This window comes from Papilio machaon, chromosome 28, assembly GCF_912999745.1.
Source record: "Papilio machaon chromosome 28, ilPapMach1.1, whole genome shotgun sequence".
NCBI classification, from domain to species: domain Eukaryota; kingdom Metazoa; phylum Arthropoda; class Insecta; order Lepidoptera; family Papilionidae; genus Papilio; species Papilio machaon.
In genome coordinates, this window is record NC_060013.1 from 4,324,472 (window position 1) to 4,337,806 (window position 13,335).

General features: G+C 32.3%; 1 protein-coding gene across 1 annotated transcript; it reads right to left on the reverse strand.

Moving 5' to 3' along the window:
* Positions 1-2,026: 2,026 nt before the first annotated feature.
* Positions 2,027-4,612, reverse strand: LOC106717192. The gene is made up of 6 exons (XM_014510927.2): positions 4,534-4,612; positions 4,324-4,423; positions 3,662-3,793; positions 3,050-3,156; positions 2,843-2,933; positions 2,027-2,360 (listed from the first exon to the last, which is right to left on the reverse strand). The coding sequence occupies exons 2-6, from the start codon at positions 4,376-4,378 to the stop codon at positions 2,272-2,274; spliced, it is 474 nt and encodes a 157-aa protein (XP_014366413.2). The 5' UTR covers positions 4,379-4,423; positions 4,534-4,612; the 3' UTR covers positions 2,027-2,271.
* Positions 4,613-13,335: the final 8,723 nt, after the last annotated feature.

A 13,335-nucleotide genomic window follows, 5' to 3' on the forward strand; every position in this document is an offset into this window, starting at 1 on the left:
GCGTAACATTTCAGTTACAATTTGCTGTCAGTAAATCAATTATCAGTCCGCTTCGCTAATTGCCTTCGATAATAAGTTTTAACGTCGACTGAACAGAATTTACATATTCTGAATAGAAATCGATGATTGTGGAATATCTACTCTATAATGCTGATGACCCCTTTTTTAATTGTTGATATTATCGACACCATAAGTTCATCCAACAGCCCTAATAATCTCATACTGTCATTCTCTGTTGAAACATAAATTTGCCTCGTCTCCCATGTTATATGTCGGACTTATCGACTTGTTTCGCGAGTATTTGTTTATGTCCACTGCATTGTTACCTCTAGTAGAAACACTTCGTGATTATTGTAAGAGTAAATCTGACGATTTTTTTAAAGCGAAATATGTATATTATTTCAATTTTAACATATACCTCTTTAAAACCACTGTTATTATTTTTTTAATCTTGTAGAGGAACATAACATTCACAGACGATATGATTTTTAATATTATCTTAAGTATAGTTAAGTGTGTCACCACCTTTATGCAGTAGAGCGTTAACAAAAGACGAAATATTATGAAATTCAAATCGATTTCAAATAAAGTTGATAATAACGCAGACATTGTTGTCAGATAATTAACAAAAACATAAAAAAAAGAATATTAGAAAGTGTGAAATCGATTTTTTTATTGCTTTTGTTGCAAAACAACTACGGATTTCACGTTAACTCGCCCTTCACTGAGCCTTTTTTAACCTATATTAAGTTTTCAATTTACATAAATATTGTACGCGATTTGTTTTCCTTCTTTCAGTCAGATATTTATCTTGTCAAAAAGAACAAAAGTCTGTTTAGACCAAGTTAATTAATGATCTACGCACATCCCTAATATTGGTTTTTGAATTAATTCTGTCGTACGTTGACATTGCCGAATAGTTTACGTAAAAACAAGTTTTATTATTAACTAGCTTTTACCCGCGACTCCGTTCGCGCGGAATAAAAAAATGCACACAAGATAAAAAAGTTCCTATGTCCGGCTCCTAGTTCTAAGCTACCTCCCCATCAATTTTCAGCTAAATCACTTCGACCGATCTTGAGATATAGTGTAACTAACACGATTTTCTTTTATATATATATATATATATAGATTTTATACCAAACTACGCTCATAAATTAAACCCTCTTCCAATGATGAAGCTTAGGTATTTGTAGGCTCTGAAAAGAATCTAAAAGGACAGTTCACTTGTAAAACTATCTTTAAAACTAGTATTTATTATTTATACTCGCCCGCAACTTCAGCGCAGGAAAAAAGTATCCTATAATATTCCCGCGTCCATCAACTTACCTTCCAGGAATTAGGAGGACAAGGAATAAGCGCAACTTGCAGACATGCAAACATTTTGACCTTTTTTTTGTTATAGGCAAAGCACAAAATATGTTTTTTTTTTCAATATCACATACAGACAGTCTAATTTTATTAGATGTAATTAAATATTAAATGATGAAATAAAACAAACACTTTTTTAGATATTTATTTGATGTCAAATTAACAAGAGCATTAAGTTTGTGAGCAATTTATTAGTTTCAATACAAAGTGGTGTAATTCAGTTATCTTTTAGTATTCCTTAAATATCTTTTTGTATTCTTTTTTATCTTTTGTATTTTCTTGTGTTTAATGTTTAATACATTTTAACATTTTTTAATATTTTAAACATATAATTTTAAGTACTAACATATATATGAGACATGTTACTAACTAAATATAGATATAAATATGAAATAAAGGATTTTTTATTTAATAAATTCAGTTTTAAATAGGTAGTTTTGTTACATGAAAGTAGGATTACATTTGTGACTGGTTAAGTTATTCTAATTATAAAATACTTTATAATACAATTGGTATAGTCGAACCTAGATAAAGGAGAACCTATATATAAAAATTGAAACATTCATAGTTTTTACTAATATACTGTTTGTAATAACTGGGATTCTTATCACTATTAAAAATCTTGGTAAGGATTTCTTTTTTTTTTTTTCGAAAAGTATGAGATAATCAAGTTTTTGTTCGATCTCGAGGGACGACCACCACAAGAGACAAATCTTTATAAGTAAGATAAATATAACGGTCCCTTTGACTATCAGTTATCTAGGTTCTACTGTATTACTAAATATCAGTGAGTCTATGTAAGTTACAACTGTTAATATGACATGTATATATATGTATTGAGAGTTTGTATGAAGTGTATGATGTATGTATGGTGTGTGTATGATATGTATGAGAGTACACTCAGCCGCCGCAGCCGCCGCGGGCGCAGGCGGAGCGCTTTGGAGGCCTGTACGAGGAGGTGGACGCGCCGCCACTCAACGGCAGGTAGTCTGAAATATAATTATTGTGGAATACCATTTTTTTATATAACAAGGTGGCAAACAAGCAAGCGACAACATGAATTCGCCGAAATAGTAAAGCGACCGCTGCCCATAGACATTCACAATTACAGATGCGTTGCCTACCTTTAATCGACGGAGGAGACGCACAAAAAGAGAATATTTAACCTTCCTATGCATCTCCTCCTCCATTAAACCCACCTCCCCTTCCTATTATTTCCTTATAAGAAAAGAGGTGGGAAGGGAAAGAGGACTAAAATGAGTCCTCCGTCACCACACTCATCAGACTGTACTTGGAATTACTTCCACTTGAGGTCTGTCTTCTGTATGGTTGTGGTATTTCACTGAGCGAGGACAATTCTTGCAACTGATGTTGTTGTTGCTGATGTCTACTATAGGTATACATACATATCTATTAATGGCCGCCATGTTTGTTTGATATTTGACATTAATCTGTAAGTTTTAAGTCTCACCATCCCCTGAGCCGGTGCCCAGTTTGTGTCCCCCGTTCTCCTCCAACTTCTTTAACTTCTCCATCACCTCCGCTCTCTTGCGCTCCTCACGCTGCAACACAACAATATGTTACACTTTGATAAGTCTTACTACCAACTCCCATTGTCACTTGTATAAAAACATGTTGTCAACATCTCAAAATGTATGCTATGTGAATGATTGCTTACTTCCTTCTGTTCTCTCAGTGCTCTAGCGGAGGCCTCCTCCAGCAGCCTCTGTTGTCTCTCACGTGCCTCTTGTATGGCAGCCATACGTGCTAACGCCACATCCGGGTCTGCATACACAGCATAAACATTCATTGATATATTTTTTTGCACAAATTCTCCATCAAATGTCTATTAAACTTCGACAATGGATTTCTAATAAATCATATTACTTTACCTCATTATATATATATATTTTTTTTTTGTAAGAGAAGGAGGCAAACGAGCAGCGGGAACACCAAGGTGTTCAGAAAAATAATTACTGGATGTTGTTTAATTATTACACTTGCTGAGACCAGAGACTCTGTCCTCTCACGAAAACTCCGTAGTCTATGTGTTCTTCCACATTATGTTACATGAATTTCAAATTACATCAAGATCCATACAACCGTTCTGGAGATACCTTCTAAGAAAAATCTATTCAGCCATCCACACATGCAAAAATTTACATTTATAATGTTAGTAAGATTGGATTGAAGATCCTAAAGATGTTTGGTGTTGGATGTTTTTCCACCACTGTCAGGGTCTGTTTGTTGAAATGTAGCCACCATAATCTCTTTAGTATTTAATGTTCACCTTTATGATATGCAGCATCTTCTCTGGCCTGTCGCCACCGTTCAATGCGAGGACTGAGCTTGTGAGCTGCATACAGCACAGCCGCAGAAGCTCCCACCAAGTACCATCCATAGGAGGCTAAGAACTGCAGAACTGGAATATATTGTACATAAGTCTTTAATATATCTTAATAATTGGACTAAAACCTACAACAATCATTTTTTATAAATACTAGCTGTCACCCGCGACTCGGTCCGCGCGCAGTTCAAAAAAAAACTTAACAGTGGTATGAAACATAGATGTTGTCCGATTCTCAGACCTACTGAATATACTCACAAAATTTCATGAGAATCGGTCAAGCCGTTTCGGAGGAGTTCAAGTTCGAACCCCGTTACACGAGAATTTTATATATTAGATTGACACACATTTTTATCTGTTATAGCATTGGACATCCTGTTCTGTATTGATAATTCAAGTCAGGCCCAATTTATGACATTACTGTTGTGTTAAATATATGAAGTATTGAAAAAACCAACAAAACCTAGCTGTACATGATATATTCCCGTTAAATAAGGGATATAGGATATTACTTTGGCATTCATCAATAAATCTAATTTAAAAAGCTATTGCTTGTCTGACTAATATGATATAACAATAAAGTATTACCTATAAGTAGAACCTACCAAATGAAATTGGGTTAAACATTGTCATTGGTTCTTCTGTAACCACACTATCCATTTGTAGCGAGTCTCGAAATGCAAAAACTTGAACCCGACCTCGACTCTGTAATATATATAAAATGTTAACACCACATAACACGATAATTACATTTTCTTCTATAACTTTTATTCTTGTTTCTTGGTAATGAAAAATTGAAATGAAATGCTAAATACCTATAATTATTAATATTTCACAATACAAACAATGACGTGTTTAAACAGCAAAAAACAAAATGATATTTGACGTTTGTCAACTTTTGACATTACTTTAAAAAATGACATTGGCAGTTAAATTTGATCTCAGATGAAGAATTATATAGATATGACATACGCGTTCACCCGTAAGGGACAGATAGAGAGTACTATAGACTATACCTATATATATGTAAAAGGATTGGGGTTACCAGTTATTTGTTTTGTCCCGAAAATGAATAATTACGATATAATTTAATATATACCAATTTATATATTCCCAATTAAATTGTAATTAATAAATGTAATAAATATAAAAAACAATGCGTAATTTTTGTTTATGTGACTAAGATTAGGTAAACAGATTTTTTGGTAATACTTAGTCAATATGTATGTACTTAGTATGTTTAATATAAAATAATTGAAACAAGTTTATTCATTATGTGACCATTTATATACCAAAATGAACTTAACAAAACATAGATTCTTATGACACTAAAGTTTATTCAAAATGACCTCCGTGATTTTGAATACAGGCCTTCAATCTGCTCGGCCAGTCGTCTATCGCAGCACGAACGAGGTCCATGTCAATATCGGCGGCTGCCTTAATCAAGGATGTCTTGAGTGACTCCAAAAAAAGAATTTCCCGATATTTTTTTCCCGCGTACCGCTTCAACAAAGCGCGGCATCTCTTCAGTCTTAGGTCCATTAGACGAGCATTCAAACGATGTCCTGTTTTTCTTCGATATGCACGAAGCCCTAAGTCTTCATAAAAAGCTACAAAAAACATACCAATATTATAGTCATATAATTTTAAATTACTCTGTATATCATTACATTGAACACTACATGTAAAACTACTTAATATTTAACTATTTTGATTGTAATTTCTAAGAAATAAAAATTTACATGGGACAAATTAAAAAGCATACTCTTTAAAATCAACAGGATAAGAAAGTATCGAATATTTAAAAAACACAGCATATACTAGAATTAAAAACTCCTTTTGAAATCTGTTGAAAATAGTATAAAAAATGTGAATTGTTTCATTTATATACATTATAAATACTATAATTTATTTCCCCTAAATTCAGGGTAATTTTTACAACAAGATGGTGGTATTATTTTTACGGGTAATAACCAACCAATTTGAAAAGAAGTTTAATATGGCCGCTTGTTTCCCAGATCTACAGTATATTATTTGACACAAATGACATCTGCGTTTGGGCGCATAATGTTCGAAAAATACGATTTTATTTTAGCTGATTTTACACGTATTTTAACATATTAGTTATTACAAAGACTGTAAAGAACAACCAGAGCTGGGCATTAACTCGTTAATCCGTTAATCGTTAATTAACGAAGTTAACATTTTCCTTAACGGATTAACTTTTAAGTTAAATTCAAAAAGTGTTAACGCTCTTGTTAACTTCCGTTAAATTCTACTTCCGTTAATTTAGTCCGTTAATTGTTACAATAGACACTTATTGACGTGTTGTCATATTATTTAAATTATGCATCAGGCTGATCAGGCTACATTCCTAAGTTCGGCTATGTTCGGCGACCGTCGGCGAGTCGAATGGTGAACGAGAACGAGAACGAGCGAGTGTGATGCATGTTATACAAATACAATACACCGAGCGGCCGGGATAGACGTGATCAAAAGAGTACCACAGAATCCTTTTTGAAAATAGTGACGATTTAAACAAACTTACCTCTATCAAATATTGCGAAGTTTAGGCGCTAGACACCTTCAAAGTTTATTTCACATTTACACAAATGTCTCGAAAAGTCTTTATTACATTTGATTCACATTAAAACTGGTTTTCATTTATTTAACATCACTTTTTTTAGAACAAAACTTTGTTACAAAATCAACATAAGGTTCGAAAACACTTTACTCTTAATACAATAATTGTTATACGTGAGACGCAAAATCTATTAAAAAAGATAAACTCTACGTTGAATAGCAATCAAAATAATCGAGAGTGCATTACTCTTCAACGTCGTACCTAAAATATAACTAAACTTTGTTGCAGACAAAATGTTTATTTTAATGTTGGAGTTTAAAGACAACAAAAAATATAAAAAAAAAATAGTTTATGGTTCATTTGAAAAAGCGTACAAATAGGATTTTTTTGTCATTGCGTAGATAAGAAACAAACAATGAAAAATAAATTTAAAAATTCGAAAGACGAAATGTGCACGCAATAAACGTTCCTCAAAAACAAAAGGGATTTAGGTGTTTATTACCGTCGTTTCTTTTTTTGGGGCTTCTTCGTAGTAAACGAAAAATAATTTTACATTTTAAAAATATGAACAAAGGATCAAATGGACAGCCGCACAGAGAATACGATAACGAACTCGATGGATTTATGGCCCCAACCCTTCTAATGGTCGGGGATGCACGTGCGCTGCGCAAAGACAATAGCGAAGATAATTAGTTTGTTTACAAAAAAAAGTATACGACAAAAGGAGAAAGAATGAGGAAAAAGATGAAATGATTATGTTAGTGAAATAATGTTAAACTGTGTTATACTAAATTTAATATATGAAATGTCGCTACAAGTGACCTTTACAAAAAGACATCGATTTTTTTACGTATATCGAAAGTTTATGTTAAAATTAATCGATTGTCGTTGAAAATAAGTCAAAACATATTCTTACTAATTAACTATAACGATTTTATAGGTGATAAGAAAGAGAGAAGACATCACCCGCGATCGGTTGTTTTCGTTATGTCGTGTAACTTATGCTCTATACACTGAGAGTAATTTAACTTGATTTAACATATAACAATAGATCGGACGATAGATCATTAGATGATAGAAGTTATCGAAGGCATCTCAGTTGTATAGTTGATGCGTTGAGATGTATCACTGGATTGGTTATCAATGTTATAATAAGTTTCCTCTGATGTTAGAAGTTTTATTAATAAATCTATATTAATAAATAAAAAGTACGTAAAAATTGATAAGTCTGTTCGTGGGTCCTTAGCTAAAATAAAATAAAAAAATACTACCAAATTATTACATAAAATTAAATGTTCAGTTGTTGGAGTATGAGCAAATGAATATCCGGGTGCAAATAGTAACAGATAAATGTAAATACTGCACAAAAGTTTTGATTGTTTTTTTTTTAATATTATCACATGTCTTAACTGTTTAATAGAAAATTTGTGTTGTCTAAATTTAGTTAGCTATCTAATTCCGTGACGTCGGATTGTCGATAAAAAAATTGACTGAAAAAGTCAATTGTCCATCATTGTCAGTGTAGTATATAAGTGTGTGTAACTAGTGCATGCTATGTCATTGTTATGGTACAGGCATTAGTACATCGCTCCTATTGTCCAAATTATATTTTAGTATATTATATAACTAAACTAAAGATAGGATTTCGTAAGCGCAGTAAAAAAATAGCCTAAGTTCTATTGAAAGTCTCGACAAAATCGGTCCATACGATTCGGAGATTATTCGTATGGCCATTTCCCGCTTGCGCCTTATCGTCGTTGAAGTTCTAACACCACGGATGTCAAAAATAGCAACTTTTCAGGAGAGAGAAAAAACTGCATAATTTTGTATAGATACTATAATAATACAAATTTATAATATACGTATACTTAATTATAGTTCTGTTTAATGTAGAATTATTTACTATTTATAAAAAACAGTTATTAACCCAAATGTAATGACATACGTTGTTTTGTCACTTTAATATCTAAATTGACATGACTTACGCCATTTTCTATAACGAATTAACAAGAATGTTATATTTATTTTATCACAATGCAATGAGTTTTTTTATTGATTAAACATTATACCTATTATTTAAGTATTTAAACATTTACCCTTACCAAGTATTTTAAATTTAATTGCACTTTTATTACTATTGTCCATAAATTTACTTTGTACTGGAGGACATCGATATTAATTGAACAAATCACATAAAGTCTTGCATACATAATTATACTGTAATAATAATTATAATGTAACAGTTAAATATTTAACATTTATTATTAAACAAAAATATCTTAAAACAATAAACAGTCTCAAAGACATTTTAAATATTCCCAAAAAAAACAAAACTCAACAAACTTCAACAAAACTTTTCATGAAATAAACCTAATAACATTACACAATATCAAGATAAAATACCTAATAATAAAATTTGAGGTCTTACTTATGTGGCAAACCGTCATAAAAGCTATGACAATCACTAGGTATGACACATTTTAATTCTTGTAAATGGGTCCATTTTATCTGAGAAATTGGTACCTATTCTGCTTTGGTACAACTTTGGTTTTGGCAGAGTGCTTCTTGGTTTAGGTATTTTGGGTAATAATACATAGTCGTCATCATAGCTTAGTTTGTATTTTATAAGCCCTTCAGGTGTAACTAATGTGACTTACGTGCTGTTTCCAAATATAACGCCGATTTGGTGGATTCCGTGTAGATGCATTTTCTTAATTTCACGAGTTTCTATGGGCCGATACGTGTTTCTGATTGGCTAAATAGATGTGTCTTTCGATTCTCTAGCAAATGGCATCAAAATGTCAAAATGGCCAAAAAGTGACTTACGTGGTGTTAGAACTTCAATGACGTTATACTCGTAATATAAACAAAAATTAACTTTAACTGTTAACTTTAACTTGCGTTAAATTTTCGTAAATTAAACGCTTTAACGATTAACGAAGTTAAATTTTTATTTAACGAATTAACGATTAACGAAGTTAACTTTTTGATTAACTGTGCCCACCTATGAGAACAACTAGTTTGTATTTTCTTCCTTATTTTGTATGAATACATGTGAATAAGTGCGTAGTTTCAGTACTTACGATTGAAAGGTTATGTTTTTCTCTTTTCGCTCACTACGGCTTTTACAACCAACAATACAGCAGTATACCATGTTTTATACACTTGATCTCACTAAAACTGTAATATCAAAATATTTTTGCACAATTACAGCAATTAAGTACTCACAATTTTCGAAAAATAGCACGAATGTCAAACTTTGTTAGGGACAACCTAGGTTGTTTGTAGGGGACAACCTTTGTTCCAAACAAACCCCAAACCCTGGTACGCAGAAAGGGACGGAAGATCCCTGTCTTTGTCACGTCACAGGAATTGGGTATAACTGTATCTCTCTCACTCACGGTATTATTATTACCGTGTCATAGACTTGAATTTGATAATCTCGACTACAGAGCATAATAATTCCGGGCCAGTATTGTATATTAAAATAGCCTATAGTCACGGCTGAGACCATGGAGGGACTTAGTACAATGTTCGATGACCTCAATAGAGCCTCCGAACGAGTGGGTCTAAAAATGAACATGAACACCCACTCCGATAACCATCGGAAGCCATACTCTCGAAATTGTCGATGAATATGTCTACCTGGGGCAGACTGTGCATCGAGGTAGGTCCAACTTCGAGAAGTAGTTGCGGGAGTGCACTGAATGCGGGCGGCACAGGAGCGGACATTGTGGCAATCGATGATGATAATGATTATATTTATAATTAAAAAAAGTCAACCACTAAAAAGTAAAATTCATGTGACTTCGTTACATGTATCATAAAGTGGCAAACGAGCAAGCGGCTACCTAAATTCGCCGAAATAATGAAACGACCACTGCCCATAGACATCCTCAATTGTAGATGCGTTCCCTACTATTAATTGACCGAGAAGAGGACGCACAGAAAGAGGATAATATTTCCCATTTATATGCGCCCGACTCCGCCAAATCCTTTCCATATAACAAAGGGGGTAAGTTGGGCTCCGGCACGCACGACATAATACTGCGCGCGGAATGACTTGCACTTTAGGCGTGTTTCTGTATGATCTGATGTTGTTGTTGCTGGTGTCTATCACTATTAAAAAATTCTGAAGGAGCGATTTCAGACTATTTAATCATTTTATTTTGCCCGTTGTTTGTATTCAAGAGTTGTAAATAAAATCGTCGATGGCTCAGGTGCTACTTGACTTGCAATCTGCAAGTTCTGGGTGCGAATCCCGCCATGTACCAATGTGTTTTTCGATTTACATATATACATTTATCCGACGTTCGTAAGGTGAAAGAAAACATCGTGATGCAACCCGGCACATATGTGTAATTTCCCGGCAGAAAAAGACGGCGACGCTGCTCGCCACCCGTCGTGTTCCGTCTCGAAATGACAAAAAATGGATTGCAGAGGTTCATTTGGCCACCTCCTAGTTTCAGGCGTGAGTTGTGTGTGTTTGTATTCTGCTTTTATTTTTCTGTTTACTTCTTGCCTATACCAAAATAGAATATGCTAGGTAGAATCTCAAGTTCAGGTTGGGTCAGTCGGGACTTTCGTTTAATAAAAGACAAAGTCGACATTACAAAATATTCGATTTATTTTGGTTTCAACATACCGACACGGGGTACATCTATATTTACACACGAAATATACAACTCATTCAAAATTATTCCCTAATACAGAGCCATAAGGTCCACAATTACATTTCAACTTGACAGACAAGCTGGTCTTATTTAATTTACATCACAAAAATATAATCCTGTCATAAGTACTAAATCAGAATAGTACAATGTAGTCTTTACTGTTCACGTACACGCATGCGCACCGCAAAGGACCAATCACAAGAGACTTGCGTGTGACGTCACGGTCTCTGATTGGCGGAGAGCACAAGCGCGTCTGCTATTGGATAATTGGTATAGAACAATTTTTACAATTAACCATAAACTATTGCTTGTTATAAACATAATTTATCACAAGTTTCGGTCATAAATATTAAAAGAAACCATATAATTTGGTTATTACATTAAACTAAGCTATATATATGCAGGTACTCTAAACATCACATATACAAGTATATAGAAAATGGACAAACATTTACATATAAGAGGTCCTCAAATAATAATTTATTGTTTGCTAAAATCAAATATAAATGACATATTTTTACATAATTCATCACATCAGTAAAACCAAAATATACACACATTTGTCTATACCTTGTGCAACGTACACTCAGTCGTAAAATAGTCGCTAAGGGAGTATCTTTGAGTAGAAAAATTTCAAATTATTTTGTTACATGATTAATTTGCATTGAATTATTTTACTTTAGTCATTCCAAACCATAGATAAATAAAATATAAGATACCTAACCTCAAAATTTACTTCATTAAGAGACTTTCAGAGACCTTTTGTTCGGGCGAATTTCCTCAGTGTTGTCATTAACAATACAAAATTTGATGTCAGATTTGTATGTAAATTAATAATCTATATTTTGACCATTTTCTTACGAAATAAACTAAAACATTATACACAGATAAAATAAAATGAGCAAATTTCTACAAACTATATATTTTAGTTGTATAAATATAAAATTAAATCTTATTTAGTTATTGAAAATATACCACATTGTTTTACACATAATAAATATTAATAGTAGAGATCATTTTTCACCTCAATTTGATGACTCCTGCGTAAACTACCCTAAGTACAATTTTTTTTAATTTTCCCCCTTGTTTTATGTCGTTTTTTAAACAAACTTGATAAGTACTTATTTTTATGTAAATTTCTAAGTTATGTTAAAAAGAACTGATAGTCTAAGATCCCGCTGCAGGATTGGTGTGCTCATCGACTTTTTGTTTAAAACCAAATTTTTATGTCTATTTATAGTTAAGAGAATATATATTTACTAGGGTGCCTATCAAAATTTGGCCGCCATTATTTTTTTAAAAATTATTTTTAATTGATTTTTGGTAAAAAATTTCGTTCATTTATTTTTTAAATAAAATAACGTCTACATAACGGTAATTAATATCAAGATTCTAAAAAATCACGGTTGCCGTTGCGCACCTGGCCGCACCTCTTTGCAGCCAGGTGTAAACAGGTATGATTTCGATAAATTTATACGTTTATAACCTATTTTTATTAATTATATGTCAAATTAAAGCTATTTTTTTTCTATTAATTATCATATAAAGTTGCATAATTAAATCTGGCCGCAAATAAGGGTTACTGGCTGTTAAAGATAATAAATATTTAAGGTAGAGTGAAAGAGAGTTAGCGCGTAACATCATTTGTCAGACGAGGACAGCGATTGCCGGCTGTGCGACGCTTTTAAGCCATTGCGCATGCGTCGAACGTTAGTGTTCTCAACTGAACAAATGCGGCATTTTTAGTAATAAGAGTTACGGAAATATAAGAATTATAAGATAAATTTATTAATTTTTTAATTTGCTTAAATTTTTAATTAATATGTAACAGACAATTAAATACTTGAATAAAATCTAATAAAATTTTTGAATAATACTTTCGCAATAATTTTTTTTTTTACTTAAGTCACCTTGGTTTTATTTTTTTTATTTTTTAAATTAATAATAAATATCGACGTTCTAATTAGCAAATTATCTAACTCCTTTTTAGAGAATCTTTTATTTGTACGAAAAAAACAATTACTTCAAAATGTATTATCATTTTAAAAAACCATTTAAAATTATTTATATCTAATAGAGATATAATATTTAAGTTTTAATCATTCAAATAATTTGTAATTGGATTATTGCTTCATCAAAATGTTAAAAAAATCACCCTCTAAAAAATAAGGAGTTAGACAAATTCCTAACTAGACCGTCGATATATCAAATCAATATTAATTTTTTGTTGCAATTTTTAAATTTGTCATTTTGAAAAAAATTGCATATTTTTTGGAGTATTTATTATAAGTCGTCTCTATTACTCCCCGGTGGTTGAGAACACTAACGTTCGACGCATGCGCAATGGCTTAAAAGCGTCG

Bases quoted from the DNA above. Each gene is read 5' to 3' on its own strand.
- LOC106717192 (XM_014510927.2), bottom strand. From the start codon at position 4,378: ATGGATAGTGTGGTTACAGAAGAACCAATGACAATGTTTAACCCAATT. The intron at 3,157-3,661 runs GTGAACATTAAA...CTGTGTATGCAG, and splicing joins AGATGCTGCATATCATAAAG to ACCCGGATGTGGCGTTAGCA. The intron at 2,361-2,842 runs GTGAGACTTAAA...ATTATATTTCAG, and splicing joins GGGCACCGGCTCAGGGGATG to ACTACCTGCCGTTGAGTGGC.